Below are 22071 nucleotides of genomic sequence, written 5' to 3'. Positions count from 1 at the left end.
CACATGCGTATGGGCAGAAAAATGTTATGCCCTGTACATACGGTTGGATTTTCAGACGGAAAAAGTGCGATCGGATTGTGTTGTTGGAAATTCCGATCGTGTGTGGGCTCCATCGGACTTTTTCCGTCGGAATTTCCGACACACAAAGTTTGAGAGCAGGCTATAAAATTTTCCAACAACAAAATCTGATCAGTTAAATTCCGACGCACAAAGTACCACGCATGCTCAGAATAAATTAAAGAGACGAAAGCTATTGGTTACTGCCCCGTTTATAGTCCCGACGTACGGGTTTTAAGTCAACGCGTTCAGAACGATCGGATTTTCCAACAACTTTGTGCGACCGTGTGTATGCAAGACAAGTTTGAGCCAACATCCGTCGGAAAAAATCCATGGATTTTGTTGTCTGATCAATGTCCGATCGTGTGCACACGATTTTTTTTTTTTTTTACACCTCCTGAAAGCATCTCTAGGTTATCTAATGTGCATATGCACACTGGGGGTTATTTACGAAAGGCAAATCCACTTTGCACTGCAAGTGCACTTGGAAGTGCAGTGGCTCTAAATCTAAGGGGTAGATCTGAAATGAGTGGAAGCTCTGCTGATTTTATCATCCAGTCATGTGCAAGCTAAAATGCTGTTTTTTAGTTTCCTTGCATGTCCCCCTCGGATCTACAGCGACTTTACTTTCAAATGCACTTGCGGTGCAAGGTGGATTTTCCTTTAGTAAATAACCCCCATTGTGTTGTTTACAAGTGTATTTTAGAACAGCGTTCAGGGGTTTTAAAAAAAAAATCCCCCAAACCTGCATTGAGAGAGGAGTTTTACAACGTAATTTATGCCCGTAGGCACGTAAACACATCTAAACGTGTGCATATGAATGTCATGCAATCAACCCCCCATTAAAATAATCACATTATTACGTTGGTGTTAAATCTTCCACTTGGATGTTATAAGTTGTTATAAGAGTAAATACAGCTGGATAAAGCACAAAAAATTTAATTTTAACGTGGGATATTTTCTATACCCACTGTAAATTTATTCTAGTGACTAGGAGAAAATGTATATTCTAGGCAATAAAGTGAGTCTACGCTAATATGCATCTAAACGCAATACAGAGACATTTTTTTCTGACAACTTCTGGCAGCATATTTGGACCATTTATTCATACACCCGTGTGTGTATGGGGCATTGGTCAGACACGTTGGGGCTATTTGAGCATAGAATATGAGGTTTTGCAGATATTGCACATTGAGGATTTTATTGTTGTATTGGAAGTAAAGATATGAGGAAGATCCTTTTATGTGAAAGAACGGTGAGGATCAGGTATATGTAAATTTTTGCGGAGTTGTGAAAGTGTTGACAATGCAGAAAGAAAAATATGAATGATTATTCACCGCATAATTTTTCCAAAGCGGATCGGGTTATCCGGGGGTCATCCAGCTGCTGGGGAACTACAAGTCCCAGAGGCTGTGAAGGGAGCACAGGTTTTGCGTTTTTCTGAACCGAGGGACACTAGCTTCCCAAACCTTTCCTCAAGCATCTGCAATACGTCTGCTGTTTCGTTTGTGCTAACACTGGTATCATCTCCTATCTAGAGCTAATCCTAATAATTATCAGGGGACTGACGTGACGTGCTGCCACTTTAGGACTTGCACGCTGTAACAGCAATTCCCATAACAGTATGATTTAATGACTGTGCTATTAACCCGTTAACTGCTAAAGCTGAGTACGCCAGGTATATACAATCCCTATTTATCAATTTGACAGTTTGTGATCCAGTTCTGGTTTTGATCCATAAAATATAATTTAACTCTTTGTGTTACACTGGAACTAAAAATGCTGTCAACTTAAAATATTAAAAAAAAAAATAAAACATTTGCAAGTAAAAGCACAGGAAATCTAATTTTTTAAATCCTTATTTGCAGTATGTTGCCTTTTTATAAGCAAACTCTTTTACTTGCACTTACAATGTGCTTCTGGACTTCCTAGAAAATCTTGCACATCATAGCCCTCAGCTCTTCAGAGTGCATCTAATCAATTACTCTCTGGCCTAGCTCTTCCACTCCTTCGCTAACCTCCCTATATAAACTTTTATGTAGCAGCCATGGAAGGAGTGAAGAGCAATACTATAGTGTCAGATGAGTGACAGCTCTGTGTCTGCAGGGGCTGCTGACACCTCATCCAAGATGGCGGTAACTAGTAGCAGTCTCAGGGCTTTTACAGGTAAAGAACATGCCTAAAATACATTAAATGCACATGTAACCTTATGGGAAGATTAAAAGAAAGATGGGCACTGCTCTAGGTTGGTCTCCTGTTCCACCTCCACTTTCACACTAATAGGTACTAGCCTAGTCTGTCACAGGCTTCATAACGTAGTAAAAACTCTGGTTGGCCACACATCCGATAAAATCACTTTTATTATAGCATATCTTCATAAAAGTATTCCACGATACAAAAATAAGGGAAACCACATAAACAGCTAACCCACTTATGAGAAGCTTGTTAAAATAAATGTTCTGATGACAAGGTTTCCTTTAACGTTCAAAATATTCTGTCCTGGAATATATTAATCCAAACATAACAACAATCACATTTTCTAAGGGTCACTGAAATTATCACTAGGCACACCGACTCTGGGTCAGCAGCACTCCGCAAAATGGGAACTTAACTCAGGAGCAGGAAAAGGACCCAGAGTAGAGAATCCACATACTCAGAATCCAATGAGAGTGCCAAACAAAAGTCCAAGGTAATTTGATGATGAAATTGATTCATAGCAGAATAAAACCCAATGCGTTTTGGGGGCCAAATACACTTCCCCTTCATCAGGGCTATAAAACGGGTACAAAAACCAATGGTCATAAATCTACCGGTAAAAGGTCATGAATATATGGAATGTAATAATGTCAGTGAATGGAAAAAGCTTATTTGGTGTTTTTGGTGGATTCTTGTATGTAATGTGCTTTGCAAATAATCAGAGAACCAATATAATTGCTTATAAGTAGAAACATTAGAGCAATCCTAACATTAGTAACCAGCAGGTAGAATGAAAAAAAATGACCTGATTCCTCCATCCTCACATTCAAAGTGGATGGGAGAATCACTCCCACTGAGCTGTTGTGACAGCCAGGACGCATTCTGTCCCCTCGTAGCAGACGCTGTCAGCCCATCTGGAATCTACTTTTTCATGCTCCTGGTTTGTTGTGAACTGTTGCTACATCACTTCAATACAGGTTTTCTGTTGCACCCAACCGTGTGAATTATTGTCGTCACCCACACTGCGCCCCACCAACAAGTAGATCGACTTCTGTACAACGAGCCTGTCCATACATGGATCAAAATTTGGCCGCTTCAGCAGGGACTGCCCAAATTTTGCTCCATGTGTGGCTGGGTCTAGAGACCACTAAACAAGGCTTAATTTTAAAACCACACATGGGACTCAAGTGGTTATCAATTTATATAAAAAAAACAGACCTCAACAGGTCACCTCAGAATTTTGGCTAAAAAGCTCCAGTTAGGAGTCTTCTCCTAGGGAGTTGTAAAGAACCAGTAGGGACTAAATACATTTACAGTTGCAGTTCTTCCATAAATACCTACCCCTATTAGTTTTATACCTACCCACTACTAGTTTAGTAGTTATTTGCACAAATCTTTAAAAAAAAATTGTTCTGGGGTTTGATGTCTAACAGAAGTGTTTCTAGAAGCTATCAATCTACTCCTTGAGTTATATATCTATGGCTTGATCCTGCCTATGGATCAGCTTATTTTCAACCTCTTTTAACAGGGTGACAATGCTGTTGGTTCTGCAGTGAAATCACTGCAGTGTTATCACTGCTAATACATTTTGAGCATTGATTTTCTTTTTTTTTTCTTGTTCAATCCATCAGAAAAAAATGTGGACATTGTAAGCACCCATGCCAGTTTTATAGTTTTCCCAGAACCTGTAACAGACACTTTTGCTGGGCAGCTTAGTTTATGGGTATATATGAAGAATAATATAAAAGGCATGTGAAAACATTGAATTTATATACTGAATAATACTATCATTGTAAGTATTAACCACACATGATTGCCAGAATAGCATTTTTTTTACAATAATGGGTCTTTAAGAAACCAATTAAATTGAGTGAGTTTCTAAGTCTTAATAAACTAGCTACCTAAGTAAAATGCAGGCACATAGGGCTCTACATAGTACTCTATAAATACTTCATATGCAAAGACTGGCTTTACTGGTGAAGTTGAGTGCTGGTCTTTCATGCCTCATTATTGGCCTATCCCTATGACAGTTGAGGGAGGCACAGAAGCCACAGCTCTGCTAGACCAGGAGATGTTTCCATATTCGAGACCTCTGGGTTTTGGAGCTTGTGGGATACTCATGAAGATATATGAATGAATCTCTAGGCATTTTTAATGTAGTCACACAAATAAAAACTACAGTTTTTATTTGGGCGCAGCCTCTTTTTACAAATAACTTTGATAATTCTTGTCAGAATCTGTTTAAATTGTATTTGCAATTCTGTGATATACTGTTTATTCATATACAGTATATGCCTGATCCTCTGTAATCAATTTTTGTTTGTTTTTTAGATATATGTTGGGTAAAGCGGGAAAGCGAAAGTTTGACGAGCATGAAGATGGGCTGGAAAGCAAAGTGGTGTCACCTACCGATGGGCCTTCGAAGGTATCCTACACCTTACAGCGCCAGACTATCTTCAACATTTCCCTTATGAAACTCTATAATCACAGGCCCTTGACAGAGCCAAGCTTGCAGAAAACAGTTTTAATTAATAACATGTTGAGGCGGATACAGGAGGAGCTGAAACAAGAAGGCAGCCTGAGGCCTGTGTTTATTAGCACTTCACAGACATCAGACCCTCTTTGTGACACGTATCAGGAGGCACAGCCTGCTTTCAGCCATCTTGCCTCCCAACCTACCCTACAACCCACTGACCTAATAAACACTACACCACTAGAGTCTTGCCTCACCCCGGCCTCTCTGCTTGAGGAGGACACATTTTGCACTTCCCAAACAGTCCAGCAGAATAGTCCTAGCAGCAAGCTCCCACCACCTTCACCGCTGCCTCCTGTCCAGCCAGTAAAAGACAGCTTCTCCTCAGCCTTGGATGAAATTGAGGAGCTTTGTCCAACATCTACCTCCACAGAGGCAATGGTGGAAGCAGACCTAAAAGATGGAACTGTCACAGCAGGATCTCTTAAGTCTGAGGGAATACAAGAGAACAGAACAAGTGAGCCAAAACTAATGGATTCCCTTCCTGGGAATTTTGAATTAACAACCTCCACCGGCTTTCTTACAGACCTGACCTTAGATGACATCCTTTTTTCTGACATCGATACGTCCATGTATGATTTTGACCCTTGCACATCAAATGCTGGAGCAGCCTCTAAGATGGCACCAGATGAACTCCTTAAAACATTGTCTCCTTATAGCAGCCAACCAGTAACCCCAAATCAGCCTTTTAAGATGGACCTTACAGAACTAGACCATATTATGGAGGTTTTGGTTGGATCCTAAGAGAACATGTCATTGACTCTTTATAATCCTCATCCCTCCCCCACAGATTCACAGCACTGTGCATGAATACTCTTGCCTTTTTTGAAAAACAAAAAAGGATCTTGTTTAAATATTGCATTACGCTGTATCGGAGTGCCTTCTGTATGACTGCTTTGGAGATACTTTATAAGTCGTTCTCCATGGCCAATCGTACTACAGTCCACTGAAGATTTCATACAAACTACCGAGTGTCAACTTAGACGCCAGTTTGAGTTGTACATGTATAAGCACAAGAATTGTGTTGGGGAACGCTGTAAATTGCATGTGCATAACTGTCTATTTTTTCAATAAGTTTTATTGCAAGAGGTAAATTTTATTACTTAAGTAATCAGAGCCCCATTTTTTTTATTATTTTTTTTTGGCATTTTAGCCCATTTTAGAGTTGGGAGAAAAAAAAAAAAAAATCGGAGGCATTAATTACTGCTTTTCCAGTAAGAATTGCATATAAATGGCTGCTTAGGTCCCCTTGCCCAAATGTTTTTATATTTTTGTACAGATTCTCTCGTTTATTATATTGATTTTCTATAAAAAGAAAAAAAGAACAAAAAATTGCTGGAACAAGTGTTTCGAGCGACAAATTAATATTTGTTAGAATTTGCATATAAAGTTCCTTGCTAATTAAGATGTACAATATTAGCCCAAACTTTCCAGTCCATGTCGGTATTTGGCCACTAAGCTGTATTTTGAGGCAAGGAGGTATGGGTTAGTTTCTCTCTTTAGTTGCAACAAATTTTTGTCATGGAAAAGGGAAACAAATTATTTAATGCCCAAAATTTGTTTTGCTGTCTGCAAAAAAAAGTGTTATTTATTTAGTCACCTGGGTATTTATTCTCAACTGTCTGAGCTATCATCCACAATTTTACAGGTATATGGGTATTAACTGTATTTGTTTTATGATACCATTAAAGTGTACTGGTCATCAAGTCACAGCACACATACCCTTTGATAGCGAAAACTAACTATTTTCATAACACAATCCATCAGTAGGTAGCTGACCCTCTTGTAGCTGAGGTGCATTAATGCTGTCTGTGGTTTTTACCTAGACTGTGTTTTAATGAATGGTTTACTGTATTTATGCAATCAGCACAGTTGAGGGACAGGCTCGCCCATAACTATTATTTCAGACATTGGGTGAAAATTAGAAGAGTTGCTTTCTTTGAAAGATTTCTGTAGCAAAACCTCTCCGCTGGTTACTGTCCAATCTACATTTTTTCTTATCTTAACCTAGGGAATGGAGTATAGGTGCCCTTACCTATACTAGACCATATGACTATCCAGTGTAGACACCTGATAATAAACGACTAATTAGTATGAACATTTAGATGCAAACAAAATAGTTCCTATAACCAATAAGACTTCTACTACCTGTTAATGGGATGTTAGTACAGTTTAAAAGTGTAGATCCCAGATGTATGGGGTCTATACTATACTTGACAGAGCATCGATTTTGGCTGTATTGAGGAAGTTCTGTTTTCCAAGAATACTGGCATCCCAGTTGTCTGTCAAAAGAGCAACCAGGAGGGTTGGTGCACCCTTTAAGGGCTGAACCGTTTGGGTCTAGGCCTCTTATTTATATTTAGTAAAAGTAGTTTATTTATAACAGTGTGTTTTCCCTGCTTACTTTTAATTTGAATATGAACACCTCCCAGCTACCTCGTGAATACCAATGATTGTTCACATTGTACACCCTCACCATCCATTATCTTCACACTCTATTTCCTTTGAAAACCTTAAACAATAAGTCTTAATGCCTACAAACAACTGGCATTATATAATACTTACCTGACCTCCTTCACTTGGACAACATACTAAGCCAAGCAGTGGCCACTACCTTTTTCTATCCCCTTAACTGGGTACATATGCAATTTTTGTACCACGCATTTGTTTTAAGATGAGAAATTTGTCTTCTATTCTCACACTAGAAAAGCCTTTATAAAATTAAAAATAGAACAAAATGGGTATACGCGATCAATTCCTTTTTATTTATTTATTTTTTATTTTTTTAAATCACTGATCTGACACTTCTCCCCTTAATCTTGTATAAAGGAAAATGCAGAACTTTCATGAAAACTGGAGCACAGAAAAGACGAAATGCATGCTTTGTGTTAGATGCTTGCTTTCATGTTCTAAATGGCACTAGGAATGCCAGTTATGATCTGATTGGTTACCTGGCTAAATAGGCATTTTTGCTGTGTACCAGCTTTTATCAAGGTCAGCTAGTGTCTCTGAAAGGTTATCTCCAACCAAAACCGATATTTCACTTTTTGGGTTGTCAGCTGAATCGGCCACTAAGTATTGAAGACTTTGGCTAGTGAGATTTCCAACCCATAGATTGAGCCTCCGCCATTCTCTCAAGTTGTCACATTAGTTTTACAGTCTGAAAATGCAAGTGTGATACCTTTGACTAACCTCTTGTTGAGGCAGAGCAGAGGTGGGGACTCTGGCAAGACCATCTTGCAATCAAGAGTCCCCAAAAGAGATAGGAGATGAGAAGGTGGCACGTGATTCGGGGTCTGCCTAAAATTAAAATATCAACTTTGAGTGGAAAATGGCTTTTAAGATGTATTGGCCTCCCATGCATAATGAAAGCAGCCAGTGTGAACCAATATTTGGTCTATCATTTCACTAGGAACTACAGTACATACAACTCCTGTGGGGCCTGATCAGAATGAGAGCAACCAACACTGCCTCATTGTTAAAGCCATCTATTAAATGTATTGGGCTTGCTTATCCACTGCCCCCTTAACACAAGGATGTCACTAGTTCCTCAAGGGATGAGACTGCATTATCTGAAGTACTGCTTAAAATGGCTGTCGCTATAAATGCGTGTGAGACCAGTAAATGTTAAAGTAACACACTTTAAATCCATGTCCATATTTTGGGTGTTTGTGCCTCTTGTGTTTTTGTATTATCTACAGTATATTTTGTATTGTATAAGGAAAGCCTCATTTTCTGGCAGCAAGGTGAAAGCTGTAACAAAGAAATCAGTTTTTTATTTTGTTTTTTTTTTTATCCATGACTGGTTTTCCCATTATGACATCATCATTTGGCATGTTTGCATCATTATTAGTTTTCTATTTCTATCATGAACATTAAGAGACATTCACTCTTACCAATAGTATGTATTAAGTGAAAGAAAAATATTCTTATTTATGCGCTTCTGTAATTAACCCCGTTTTGTAGCCATTCCTTCTATGTATGTGTAAGAGAACTTGTCAGATCCATCAATATGTCAAGCTAATAAAACACCCTCCCTATGTTGTCTGCAAGTGACTATAGTAATCCTCTTATCGATCTCGCCATGTCTTTGACCCTGGGTCATGGTGCATGCTATACACAGGTCCAATTTGGTGACTAATTCCTGGTTTGGAGCTAAGCTATGTCTAATGCTTAACAACCCAGTGTGAGATCCTCTACTGGCCACTGAGTCAGGAGCATTGGACTGGTGGATAGCAGGAGTGAGTTTAGCCCTTGGAAGAAAAGAGTGAAGCGCCACGTCAGGAAGATATTGTCTTGTGTATATCATGTATTTGTTATTCGAAATCCATTAGAGGCTTTCCAGATGTACTTGCAGGTACCAAATGGGGTTTGTGTTTTGGCAGCAGTATTAGATTGGACATACTTGGGGTACCTGAGATGTTCGCTTTATATGACCAGTGGACTAATTTATAAAGAAGTTATTCATGTATAAAAACTGGAAGAAAGGGAAGTCAAAGTAGTTCCCTCTGCAGTCAATAAGATTTGAGCTTCCCTTCCAGGGAAGAAAATAACTTATTGGTTGTTAATGGTAGGAACTCTGTTTTGGCTACAGTTTGAATATATCAAACCACAAATTTCTAAGAAGTGGTAAAAACTTCATATATAGCCATGCAGCCAAATTAAATCACCAAACGTTAGAACACACAAAAGGCCTCATTTATCAATATGTCTTGGCAGATATATCTCAGACAGTGAGCGTTGCCCGTGGCAACACTCGTAATTCATTTACCTATACTGAAAAAAACCCTAGCATTCGGTTGCAATTCTTTTCTCAGGCACATTGGCAGTGGAGGCGAAATCATATTTTGTTCTTTAACTTTGTGAGTAATGTTCCTAGATATATACGCTTACCATAGGTTAAAATAGACCTCATGTATCAAACCAAAGAATAATAAAAAGTGCTGTTACATAGAGCCCCAGTCTGGTTTTGCGTTTGTAACTGGCACTAGAAAAGCAACAGCTGGAATCTGACCAGTTGTTTGGACAGTGCCATCACTTCTCATTTCCTGTGGTTTGTTTACATGAAGTTCCATTTTCTCTAAGTAAATTTCAGCCCTACAGTCAATCACCTATTCAAAAGGAAAAAAAATGAAGAAATATTAGGTATATTCATATTCAGTGTCTCATTGGATGTGCCTGTCCCTGGATTCAGTAGTTTCTAATTTATTATAAAGATGGTATCTTATAAAAGCACCAAAATCTATGGATGTGCAAGTGCAGCAACCCAGAGCAATCAATCAAATTTTATATTACTGGCACCAATTTAGTTATTTTATTCCTATTGCTTGTTATAGATTGCTACACTTTCCACATCATTGTTCTTTGCAGCGATTTACAGAACAAACCGATTTCATAAGAATTCTACAAAAGTAAATCATAAGGGTCACAGAATCTTGGCCCGTAGTAGACAACCTGTTGCTGTTGTCAAACCTAGTTGATGCAAATTGGAAATTTTGACTGACTGCTGTGGGCGATACATTACCTATTCCATTCTTACAGTTTGATAGAGAACTCCCATAAAAGACCATTTCTCTGATCTGTGGCTTACCTCAGCACTGAAAACACTTGTCTTCATTTTAGAACTTTATGGCACAGCTTTGGTTTAAGAGTGAATGTCTCGGATAAGAAGAAGAAAATCCAGTCCTTTCTCCAGCCTCTGTGCAGTATTTCTTTGCTTTCTGTATGGTACTTTTAGCTGTTAACTACAGGTTGCAATCTACTTTTTTTAAATTGTATTGCTTCTTTAGAAATTACTTTTATATTAATTTATTTAAGAAATGTTAAATTATGTTTATGTTCTTGGGCAATATAAAGTGGTATCTGCTCACTTCTTGCCGTTGATCAGGTTGGATTTATCTGTAAATGGCACTTTAGAGATGCACCACATGGATTCTCTTTCCAGCAAGGTCCATGTGATGGCTGTAGGCCCCTTGCTTGTGAAGAGCTTCCTGTGTTACAGTTTGATAATATATGCACACGGGAAATGTGAATTTATTCAGCTCCATATTACTTTACTAAACACATGTATAGATTTTTTTATTTATTTTATAGCATGTATGTATTAATTTTCTAAGGAACATATTTTATGGTGAGAGGTGTTAAGTGACAGGCAACACCATGAAAGTGATGATATATGTAAATATTTAATGAATATATAATTTATGTTCAAATTATTAGAGGTTTTTTTTATATCATTTTTATAGCTGGTATTGGAGACGGTAGCCATTTTGTATTTGTAATATGAATTGTTGCTCTTTTGGGTCTGGATTTTTAAAATTAACAAATTTAGGAATAATCTACTAATTTAATACTTTTCTCTGATATTTATCGAATACGTTTATTTTATTATGGTTTACTGCTGAATACCTGTAAATCTTTAGTTTTAAGAAATCCAATTAACTTATGCAACCTATTAACATTTTAAAATAGATGTAAATTTTGAGGGCCTAACAAATCATTTTCAATCCAGCACAATGCCATTTACCATCCGTATCCATTTACTGAATTGCTCTTCTCTATGTGTTAACATTTTTTCCTGCTAAACAAAAAGCTAAAACCATCAACCACTTAAAGCTGAACTTTAGGCAAACCATTAAATACATAGATGAAATACATGTAAGGAAGCCATTTTTTTTGTCCATTCAGTTTTGAAGTTAATACAACACTGCAACCCAACTAACACTTAAAGGATTTGTCCCCCCAGCCTGTGAAGGGAGAACAACAAAGGAACCCCCTTAAGTAGGACTGTACTGGACATACAATTGGATGAAAGTAGTGTTTATAAAAGTAACAAAAAACTTTATTTCTACAAAATTAGACAAATTACCTAATTTTGTAAAAATAAAGTTTTTCGTTACTTTTATAAACACTGTTTTCATCCCATTGTATGACCGGTACAGTCCCAATTAAGGGCGTTCCATTGTTGTTTCTATATCATTTAGGGATGTGGGCGCAATTTACATATTCCACTTTAGCAATTGTATTATATAGAACACGGAAAGAAGAAGCAGCAGACTGATGAGCTCATCTCTTTTTTAGGTCTATTTATCAATATTTGCACCAAAAAGTCTTACATTTTCACTTGAGATTCAATCAGAAAATTGTGTAAATCTTGGTTGAACGTTGTATGAACCATGGGTGAAAACATTGATAAATGAGCCCTTTTATCACTTTGCCCTACTTTCACCAGTCTCTTTCCTGTTAGTACATGAGCACTGCTGCAATAACTCAGTAATATATTAATATTAGAGTACATGATTAACTGCAACAATGTATGTCTTTTAAATCTGTCAGTAGTTCAGCTTTAAAGTGATACTAAAGTCTTTTTTTTTTTTTTAATAACAAACATGCTAGAGCAGCCCCGATCCTCCTCTTCTCAGGTTCCTCATCGGCGCTCTTGACCCCTCCCTCCTGCCTAGTGCCCCCAGAGCAAGCAGCTTTCACTGGGGGCACCCAAGCAGACCAGCTCCCGAGCCATGGCTCTGCGTGTACATTCACACACAGAGCTGAGGCTCCGCCCTGCCCTCTCCTTCCCCTGATTGGCTCAATAAGTGTGATTGACAGCAGCGGGAGCCATTGGGCTCAGCCAGTGAGGAGGTTCTTGTGCACATCACTGGATCAAGATGTGGCTCAGGTAGGTATTGGGGTGCTACTGCACACAGAAGGTTTTTTTACCTTCACGCATGGAATGCATGAAGGTAAAAAACCTTCCAGCCTTTACAATCACTTTAATGATGGAATGAGAGTAGGTTTAACAAGTGTATCCTTGTTTTCAAGAGTTAACTTGCTGAAAATAAACACCAGAGTGAGATAAAACCTGTGCTTTTATATTCATTTTTTAGTGTTTTAGGGCAATTTTCAATATTTTCGCCAATCATTTTTCCTATGGGTGTGCCTTTTGCAGTTTGCACACATTATGATACATTTAACAACAAATCTATAGGGAAAAAAATGCCATAAACTCATGTAAAGTAGAATTTCAGCAAAACCTATTTTGTTATTAAAGTGGAGGAGGGATAGTCATATTTCTTTTATTTCTCTCTTGGGGAGCTAACTCTTACTTTCTGTCCTGAAGACAGGCAGTGGTTGAGACAGGAAGTAAATGAGATTCATAAATGGGGATGCATATTTCAATAAAATACTTATATTTTGTAGAATAGGTAATTAATTAGATGCTCTGTCCTGGTGGCCATTGGTGATATCCTTATGCACTTTCTGTAATGTGACACATGGGCGATAAGGAAAGGAAATGGGGGGAACCTCAACAATGAAACCCAGAGAGCAGTAAAAGCCTGAGAGAGATTTTAACCCTTTAAATTGGCTTAAAGGCTTTAAAACTACATAAGAAAGACACATTTTTTTCTGAGCGGCAAACTAAAGAGAGTTAAAAGATCATAATCCATTTAAGCCTGTGTTCACACATATCCACTTATTATAAACAATTAAGCCACTGTTGGCCCATTCACACATGTGCAAGTGTTCCTGTGTGTTTCATTTTTGTTGTAAAACCAAAAAAATGCTCTGCTTCATTTTTTTCCAATGCACCACAAGGCAGCACATGTATTGTGATGCATGCTAAGGGCCAGATGCGTTTGTTTACTCTGTGTATGTGCCTTGGGGTGTCATTGAAAATGAATGGTATTGTGCATACACTGCGGATTATGGTGCTCAAGAGCGCACACAAATGCGAATGGGCCTTTAATGTACATGTAATATTACATTTTATTATTGCTCTGTCCTTGCAGATATTTTTTGCACAGAATACCTAAGTGTATTACTGTTTTTTTTTTTTTTTTTTTTTTTTTTTTTACTATAAAAGCTAGAAAATGTTACATTGCTTTATACTTTACAGAGAAAGGGGAATTACAAAATGGCTCCTCCTCAATTCCAAGCATAGTATCATTATAATGCTATTATTATTTTTATTTTTTTTACTTTGTTTACCTTGTCTACCAGTTTCAATTTGTGTGCCACCTATGTAAAGATGGTCATTCATGAGCATTTTAATTCATCAAATAGGTGAAGAATGAAATATTGCTGAAAGTTAATTTTGTTTTCCACATTCATGTGCAATGACATGACAAGAAATGAGCAGAACCAATCCGCTTTGATTTTGAAGTGATTTTTTTCTCTTAAGTTATTTATACTTTTTTTTTTCCTTTTTTTTTCTTTTTTCTTTTGTAAATATATTTATTTTATTGTGAAGCTAACATCTGGATTGTAACATGTACAGAATGTATGGTAGGAATGTACTGTGTTTAGGAATGTACGTCCATTTCGGAAGTGGGTGGGAGGCAAAGAAAATGTCCGCCATACCATTTTCATAGATGCACAGTTCACACTATTGTTTGGTGTTCCATTACTCAGAAATGCTCAGGTTAGGATTCTTGTATTTCCTGGATAATGAAATTGTATAAGGTACCAGTATAAATCTTGATATTTTGGTTATTTGGAATTGACAGTTATTTGAATTGCAAGTCTAGCCCAAACTTTTTTTTTTTTTTGCTTAGTTTTTGATAGGGGGTTGAGGTTTAGAAACTCTAATTTGTTTTTTTTATGCTCTCCAGGACTCCATTCCAGTAATTTGTCCTCACTTCCTGTCCCGCTGACAGTGTTTTACCAGACAGGAAGTAAGGGGAATTCTTCAGCAGCAACATAGGCCGAAATAAAAATGTTTTTCTTTAGTAATAAAAACTCATGTAAAGTAGAATTTTAGCAAAACCTTTTTTGTTATTAAAGTGGAGGAGGGATAGTCATATTTCTTTTATTTCTCTCTTGGGGAGCTAACTCACTTTCTGTCATGAAGACAGGCAGTGGTTGAGACAGGAAGTAAATGAGATGCATAAATGGGGATGCAGATTTCAATAAAATACTGATATTTTGTAGAATAGGTGATTAATTAGAAGCTCTGTCCTGGTGGCCATTGGTGATATCCTTATCCTCTGTAGGTTTTATTTATGCCTGTGTCCCCATTTCATATTTTTCTTCAATTCCTGTCTGGTGAAACTGTTAATAGCAGAACAAGATGTGATGATAAACCTTTCTAACGAAGCCCTGGAAAACCATAAAAAAAACCTCAACTTTCTTCTAATTCTTCTTCACTCTATCCAATACTAACCAAAAGTTGTATGCTTGACACTTTAAGAAACCATTTTTACGTAAAACGTTTAGCGACCTATATAAATATAATTTAGGTTTCTAAATTATGTTTTTCAGCTACTGAGAAATATTTTTTTTTAAACAGAAATACTGAGAAATATTTTAAATGCCATTAGCACTGTATCCCTAAAACACAATGGCCCTTATTCATCAATGCGTCAGCCAGTAATATTCCCCTTTTTATTCTCCCAGTGCAGTGTGGGAGATTGAAAGCAACATTCTGTCGACACAGAAAAGTTTTTCTTCTACAACTGTAATTTTTCCCAAAGCATGTTCTAGAAAAGCAGGCTAATTTGATGGACTGGTATTTACTTTTGCACTTTCATATATCCCACAGTATTTAACAAAATTACTTTAAATGTAAAACAAAATAACTACAGCTACTTTTCTACTTTTTCTTCCTTCACTTAACCTGCAGTCGTACGGGCCATCTTTTTTGCTCACAGAGAAATGAGCCTTTCTGTGGGCTGAACAAATTCATCATCACTTTTCAAGGGAAAAAGTGATTTCACCAAGGCACGCGCCACAAAACTGTGGTCTCCACGGTCTGTTTTGGCAAGTGGTACATAGGGACCTTTGTTTGGGTCCTTAACCTAAGGCTAATGACTGTGTTCCTCACTTTGCAAATGAGCCTCACGAAAGTATTACATTTTACATATTACATTACATATTATAGTGTTCAGTGTTTTGTCTGGAAAAGAAGTCCCCACATGTCTGGCAAAATATTACCAGTTGAGTGTTTTGCCTTGTAACATGCCATGTCAATCACAGCTGCCCCTTCAATGCTCTTAGCGGACCCTCATAGGTTCACAGCTACTTGTATAGAAAATGCTGAACTATTTCTCTTTTTACCTTTATATGTTTAATGTTTGGTGATTATACGCCACAGAGATCAAATGGTACTGTACCATTATCTAAAGGATGAATACAGTCCATCACTTGTGTACTCTATGTGTACAGTATAGATAATGAATTAGAAAAGTCATTCTCAGCCTAGGTTCTATGGAACCCTAGAGTTCCTCCAGAGGTTGCTAGGGGTTCTTTGATCTATTTGTGATTAAAAATTCCATTTACTGTTGTGTACATAATTCCAGGACCAATACCACTTGGCAAAGACAGTAACAATGATTATCTTACCAACTGTCAGTAAGGTTGACATTTTGATTACCACTGTAAGAATTGTATTTTATTAAATGTAAGGGGCATTTTCACCTTTGACCTCAATGAATTGGTTTTATTAAGGTTCACCAAGACCCTATAAATTAATTCTAATGGTTCCCCAGGGGTAAAAAGGTTGAGAAAGGCTAAATTAGAATGTAGACCCCTCCCTTACATGGCTAGCCCCTAGGTATGGATGTGTCTGAAAACAAGCGATCTGGTTCTTCATTTCATTCTCTTGCAGCTGAGATCCTTTGTTGCTCTGAGCAATGTGGACATTTTTCTACATGAGGCCATTATACCAGGGATGTGTGGTATACACCTGTCAGGGACTTCTCAGTCCCATGGGGCTTGCTGGAATTTGTAGTCATCGCTTGGCTCCATGTGCTGTTACCACACACTGCATTTTAGTTTGCTTGACCTAAACTAGCTTGGCCAAAAGCGTTTTCTGAGTAATGGAACACCCAAATTGTCTCAATTTTATGCAAATTTTCATTATTGTTTATGGGTTTTGACAGAAAACATACAGTTGCTGTGAATTGGGCAATGCATGAAAGTATCATTGTCGAGGCAAAGGCCGCCTTTTCCTCCCACAGACCTTAGTGCTGTGCCTTTTCTATGCAATACGACAGACACGTCTGATATCACATTACTGTATTCACACGTAGGTATGGACTGTAAAGCAAAACAATTGGGCAAATGTACATGGAAATGAGCGGTCTTTTTTGTAGTTTTATATTATACAATAAACATTTAAAAGAAACTTTAGTATCAATGTGTATGTTTCTTTGTTATCACAGTACATTTCTGAAGTTTTCTTGTTTGTATATGTGAAAGGGGGAAGCCATATTTCTTTATGTCATGTTCATGATGTGCTTCCTGTGTGGGAGCACAGCATAGTGATGGTGCCAATAAAGATTCAAGATGGTTGCCGGCTGTACCTGGCCATTGAGTGCTACCCTGTTTCCCCGAAAATAAGACCTAGCGTGATTGTCGGTGATGGCTGCAATATAAGCCCTACCCCCCAAATAAGCCCTAAAGTCCTTGTAGGTCTTATTTTCAGGGTAGGGCTTATTTTCAGGGAAACAGGGTAGGGCTTATTTGGGGGGGTAGGGCTTATATTGCAGCCATCACTAACAATCACGCTAGGTCTTATTTTCGGGGAATCAGGGTAGTTCTTATGAATGATTATTGTACAATTTATTATTAATATTATCATACAGGATTTATATAACGCCAACAGTTTGCGCAGAGCTTTACAACATGAGGGCAGATAGTACAATTACAATACAATTCAATACAGGAGAAATCAGAGGACCCTGCTCGTTAGAGCTTACAATCCAGCTTAGGTATTTATGCAATGGGGGAAATTTACTAAAACGGATGCACACAGAATCTGGTGTAGTTGTGCATGGTAACGAATCAGCTTTTAGGTTTTATTGTCAGAGCTTAATTGAACAAGCTGAAGTTCACCAGTTTTAGTAAATCTCCTCCAGTTTGTACAATACATGTATATTCACATGCTTGTGCCTAACAAGGTATCAGCCTCTCCCGGGGGGATATGGAATCACCTGGGGAGCCCATAGGTGCTAATTTAGGCTCTATTAACACTTGTACAACTACAAACTCCAAAGACTTTGCGACTCTGGAGTGCAGCTTTGATGCAACTTTGGATGGGTCCGACTTGGATGTGACATGTTGTCTCTCTGCAAAGTCGAACCCAGTGGTGGCCGCTCTATTAGGGGCGACGCCCCCCTAATCCATGCGCCCAGCCCCTAGTCTAGATGCAGGGCGCCGGACGCATGGATTTCAATGGTTTTTTTTTTAAGCGCATGATTAGAGCCTGAGGCTATAATTGGCTTCTAAAAAGGGTGGGCTCGGGGCGCAGAGCCCACCCAGTTGTGTGACAATAGGGAATTAAGCTATTGTCTTCCTGATTCTCCTCCCAGCCAATCAGGAAGCGGGTCCTGAGACCCGATTGGTTGAGAGGTGAATCGACCGTATTGGCCGCTGAGGCGGAGACGCAGAGGGAAGCTGCCAAGGAGGAGACGCCGTGGAGGAGATGCCATGAGGAGGAGACACCAAGGAGGAGACGCAGGCCCGCGACTTAGATGGGGTAAGTGCCGATCGACCGAGCAATAGGAGGGGATTTTGACTGACCGACCGAACATGGGGGTGTTGACTGACAGACCGACGACCCGGGGGGGTGCTGGGTGGTTTGTTTGGCACTCTTCCCCCCCCTCCAAAAAACATGGCGCACCTGCCGACACTGATTACACCACTGTTACATGTAAAACATTCAGGTATACTTTTCATGCAACTTTTGAGGGTTTACAATTAAATCTATGGCCGTTAATTTGCATTAACGTTGGACCAAAGTAGTGCATGAACTACTTTGAAGTCGCTGCGACTTTAAGTCACACATACAGTATATGAATGGCTATCATTGGAAAACATGGGGTATGACTTGTCATGCGACTTTGATGTCCAAAGTTGCATGACAAGTTGCACAAGTGTGAATGGGGTGTGACCCCCTATCGGGCTCAGCTAGGGTACCATGAGTCATAATCAGGGAGGTGTTTCTTCCAAACTGTCGGTAATAAAGTTACACTGTTCTTCTAGAGCTGCTTGCCCACTAGTATTTAAAAAAAAAAATGGGGTGCTGTTACAGTGAGTGATAACATGAACGTCTGTAATCTGCAGGGTACAATACCTTTTAACTTTTAACAATCAAGAGGTTATTACACAAATTAATAAAAATTATTATATTTTAAATATATACCGATGAATTAGAGAACCCCTGAGTCTGTTTTGGCTATTTTGTAACTTTCCTAGTAAATATGAAATGTTCATTATTAAATCCAATGCACAGCGCTCAGTCATTTTGGGGGTTTATATTTTCTGTTTTAACATGTTTTGCATAGTAGCTGTGCTCCCATGCTCTGGCTAGCATTACAGCATTCACAGCCAGCTATATAGCAAGGCACTGAATTTAGAAAGCTTGCAGCTATGTGTCATAGGAGCAGCTGCTGGTAACATTGGAACCGTTGCTCAGCACAGGGAACAAATGGCTGGAGATTTGTAGGACACGGATTATGGGAAGAACAATGTGACAGCAGCCCTGGAACAGATCACCTGCTCATTCACAAGACCCAGCATCACACGTTCTTTGACATTTCTTAAGTGAGTGCTTGTAGGCGGGAGGTCCTGCATTGTACAACTATAAACTGAAAACAAATGGAAGATTTATATTATCTGAAAAATTAGTTGTAGATGAATTTATGTGTATTCAGAATGGATAATTTGGCAATCTGTTGTTCCATATGAGAGATACACTATATTTCCAAAAGTATTGGGACACCTGCCTTCACACGCACATGAACTTTAGGCTGGGTTCACACTAGTGTGAATTGGATGTGGGTTTTCCTGTATTCCAAATCACATGACAGGAGATTATGGAGCCAGTTCACATATCTCCGTTGCGGCTTGCACAAGGGTCCTGTGCGTCTTTGGCTCCATTGCACAGCCGAATTCAGGCAAAAATTTGGGCCTGATCCCTCTCTGAAACTGAGAACAGGGATGCACCGGACCCCCCACTGTGAGGTGTGAACCCAGCCTTAATGGCATCTCAGTCTAATGCCCCGTACACACGGTCGGATTTTCCGATGGAAAATGTCCGATCAGGGCGTGTTGTCGGAAATTCCGACCGTGTGTGGGCTCCATCGGACATTTTCCATCGGATTTTCCGACACACAAAGTTGGACAGCAGGAGATAAAATTTTCCGACAACAAAATCCGATCGCGTCAATTCCGACCGTGTGTGGCCTGTTCCGACGCACAAAGTGCCACGCATGCTCAGAAGAAATTCTGAGACGGGACAGCTCGTTCTGGTAAAATTAGCGTTCGCAATGGATACAGCACTTTCGTCACGCTGCAATGTTAAAAATGGTTTAATACAGCGCACTCTCTTCTTTATAATGTGACAAGAATTAAGTAGTTTTGCTGCTCATATTCACACACACTTCTCACAAACTTTTATTTGTGTTTTTTTAGTGGGATTCCCTGAAGATATTGTTATTAGTTGTCACATCTGACAGTTTTATATTATTTTTTTTTATTTTTTTTTTTGGATTTTCAGCCTTTTTTTTTCTTTAATGTTTTGATTTTTTCCAAGGCTGATCTTTGTTCAATGTTATTTTTATTTTTACTCCAGAATATTTTTGGGTGTGTTTTGTGTGTCAAGTTACCCCAACACCATTGATATCTTTTATTATTTAATCTCCAGGAGATTGTTTGTTGTTGGTGTCCCTTGTTCATTTCACATTGTATATTTGAAATGTACCTGAATCCTCACAAACAAACTGTCCTTTTTGAAGTAAAACACATAGGAGAGTATAATTCAAAACAAAAATCCTTTATTAAGGGATCAGAACCAAACAAAGAGGAAGGCAACACTGGATCAACAGGAGAAATTAGCGAAGCCTGAGACCCCCACGGCAGACATCAATTCTTCAACATCAAAATTGGTGGCCTGAGGAGTCCATATGTAAGGGAGGGCAGTCTGGTCCAGAATTCGCAGAGATCCGGATAGCAGCAGATGACATCTGTGTCCCCAGGCTGTGGTACCACAAGAGGCTGCATCTTTTGGCCGACAAGACTGAACCCAGGGCAATCACTGTCTGGTCTTCCTTCCACGCTTCCTTCCGGGCTGTGGCTGTGCAGTTGGAGATGTGGCAGGAGGAGGAGTAGGACCTGGAGGAGGAGGAGGACTGGGAGGACGACTGGGGGGACCTGGAGGAGGAGGACCTGCAGGAGGAGGAGGAGGACCATCCCAAAGGTGTGTCTGAGGTGTCATTTGGCCCCTCATACCTTTCTCAAGAGCCTCCAATATGGGGGCCTCACACATGACTTGTTGGCCCTCCTCCATCCTCTGCATTTTATATGCAATGAAGGCAGCAATGTTCTCCTCCATGGTGTGTGGTGCTCCCAGGACCTCTGTAGCCCTCCAAAAGAATCCTATAGCAGCCTCCTCTAGGGAACTACTGCCACTTTCTCTTTTCAGGGGGGGTGGAGGGACCTGCAGATCAGCCAGCCGGCTCGGCCCGGCCACCTCCTGGCTGAGACATCCCTGTGTATGAAAAAGGGACATGGTTGTAATGTTTTGCTTCATCAATCACAATCCTAAATTAGTACTCCCAACTAACATCTAGTTAACATCATTGATTGGACAAGCAGAAATATTTCGAGGAATGCTATACCTGGCTCAATCTGGGCTCCTCCACATGTGGCCTGGAAGGCCCAGGTTGGGCGTCAGAAGCCTCAGCCAGGGGGGAAGGAAGCGTGGAAGGAAGACTGGAGAGGGATGGCCTGGGTTCAGTCTGGCCTGCCAGAAAATGTAGCCTGTCGTAGTACAACATCCTGGGGACATAGATGTCATCTGCTGCTCCTGTTCTCTGTGAATCCAGGACTTTCTTGCGCTCCCTTAGATATGTGCTCCTCAGGCAACCAATTAATATCTTTAAATAGGTGATGTCTGCCTTGGGGATCACCTGCGTCACAATTTCACACAATTGCACCAGTGCTGCCTTCCTCTTTGTTTGGTTCTTGAAATGGGGGTGGTTAAGCTCCCGTAACATATCTATGAATACTGACATGAAGTCATTATCTTTGAGTAGCATATCCATGTTCACTGCAAGACACAACACAAGACAAAGCCTAATGTCAGACAAAACTCTCCTAATCTTGTTACAATATAGGCCTCAATCTAGAGGCAGTATAGGCACAAGTTTGTCTCTTACCTTCGTTCTTACGATCGGCGCGTCCAATGCTCCTTCCTCCGCTCACAGATCGTACGTAATACGCACGCGTGTTACGCTTTATACACACTGCGCATGCGTGTAACTCCGCCTGCCCCTGACGTTCTTTCT

The 22071-nt window shown here is 39.3% G+C and overlaps 1 protein-coding gene across 2 annotated transcripts in view; it reads left to right on the top strand.

The window, feature by feature from the left end:
- The window catches only part of SERTAD2 (SERTA domain containing 2), a 117066-nt gene extending 100154 nt beyond the window's left edge, over positions 1-16912 (top strand). For both annotated transcript variants that reach the window (XM_073628204.1, XM_073628202.1), the window contains one exon: positions 4585-16912. In XM_073628204.1, the coding sequence (XP_073484305.1) occupies positions 4589-5530 (942 nt within the window). In that variant the 5' untranslated portion in view covers positions 4585-4588 and the 3' untranslated portion in view covers positions 5531-16912. The remainder of the gene's footprint in view (positions 1-4584) is intronic.
- The last annotated feature ends 5159 nt before the right edge of the window (positions 16913-22071 follow it).

This window comes from Aquarana catesbeiana, linkage group LG04, assembly GCF_042186555.1.
Source record: "Aquarana catesbeiana isolate 2022-GZ linkage group LG04, ASM4218655v1, whole genome shotgun sequence".
In the NCBI taxonomy this organism is placed as follows: Eukaryota; Metazoa; Chordata; class Amphibia; order Anura; family Ranidae; genus Aquarana; species Aquarana catesbeiana.
The sequence above is the reverse complement of the archived record's forward strand: the minus strand, read 5'-3'. Positions and strand labels throughout refer to the sequence as shown.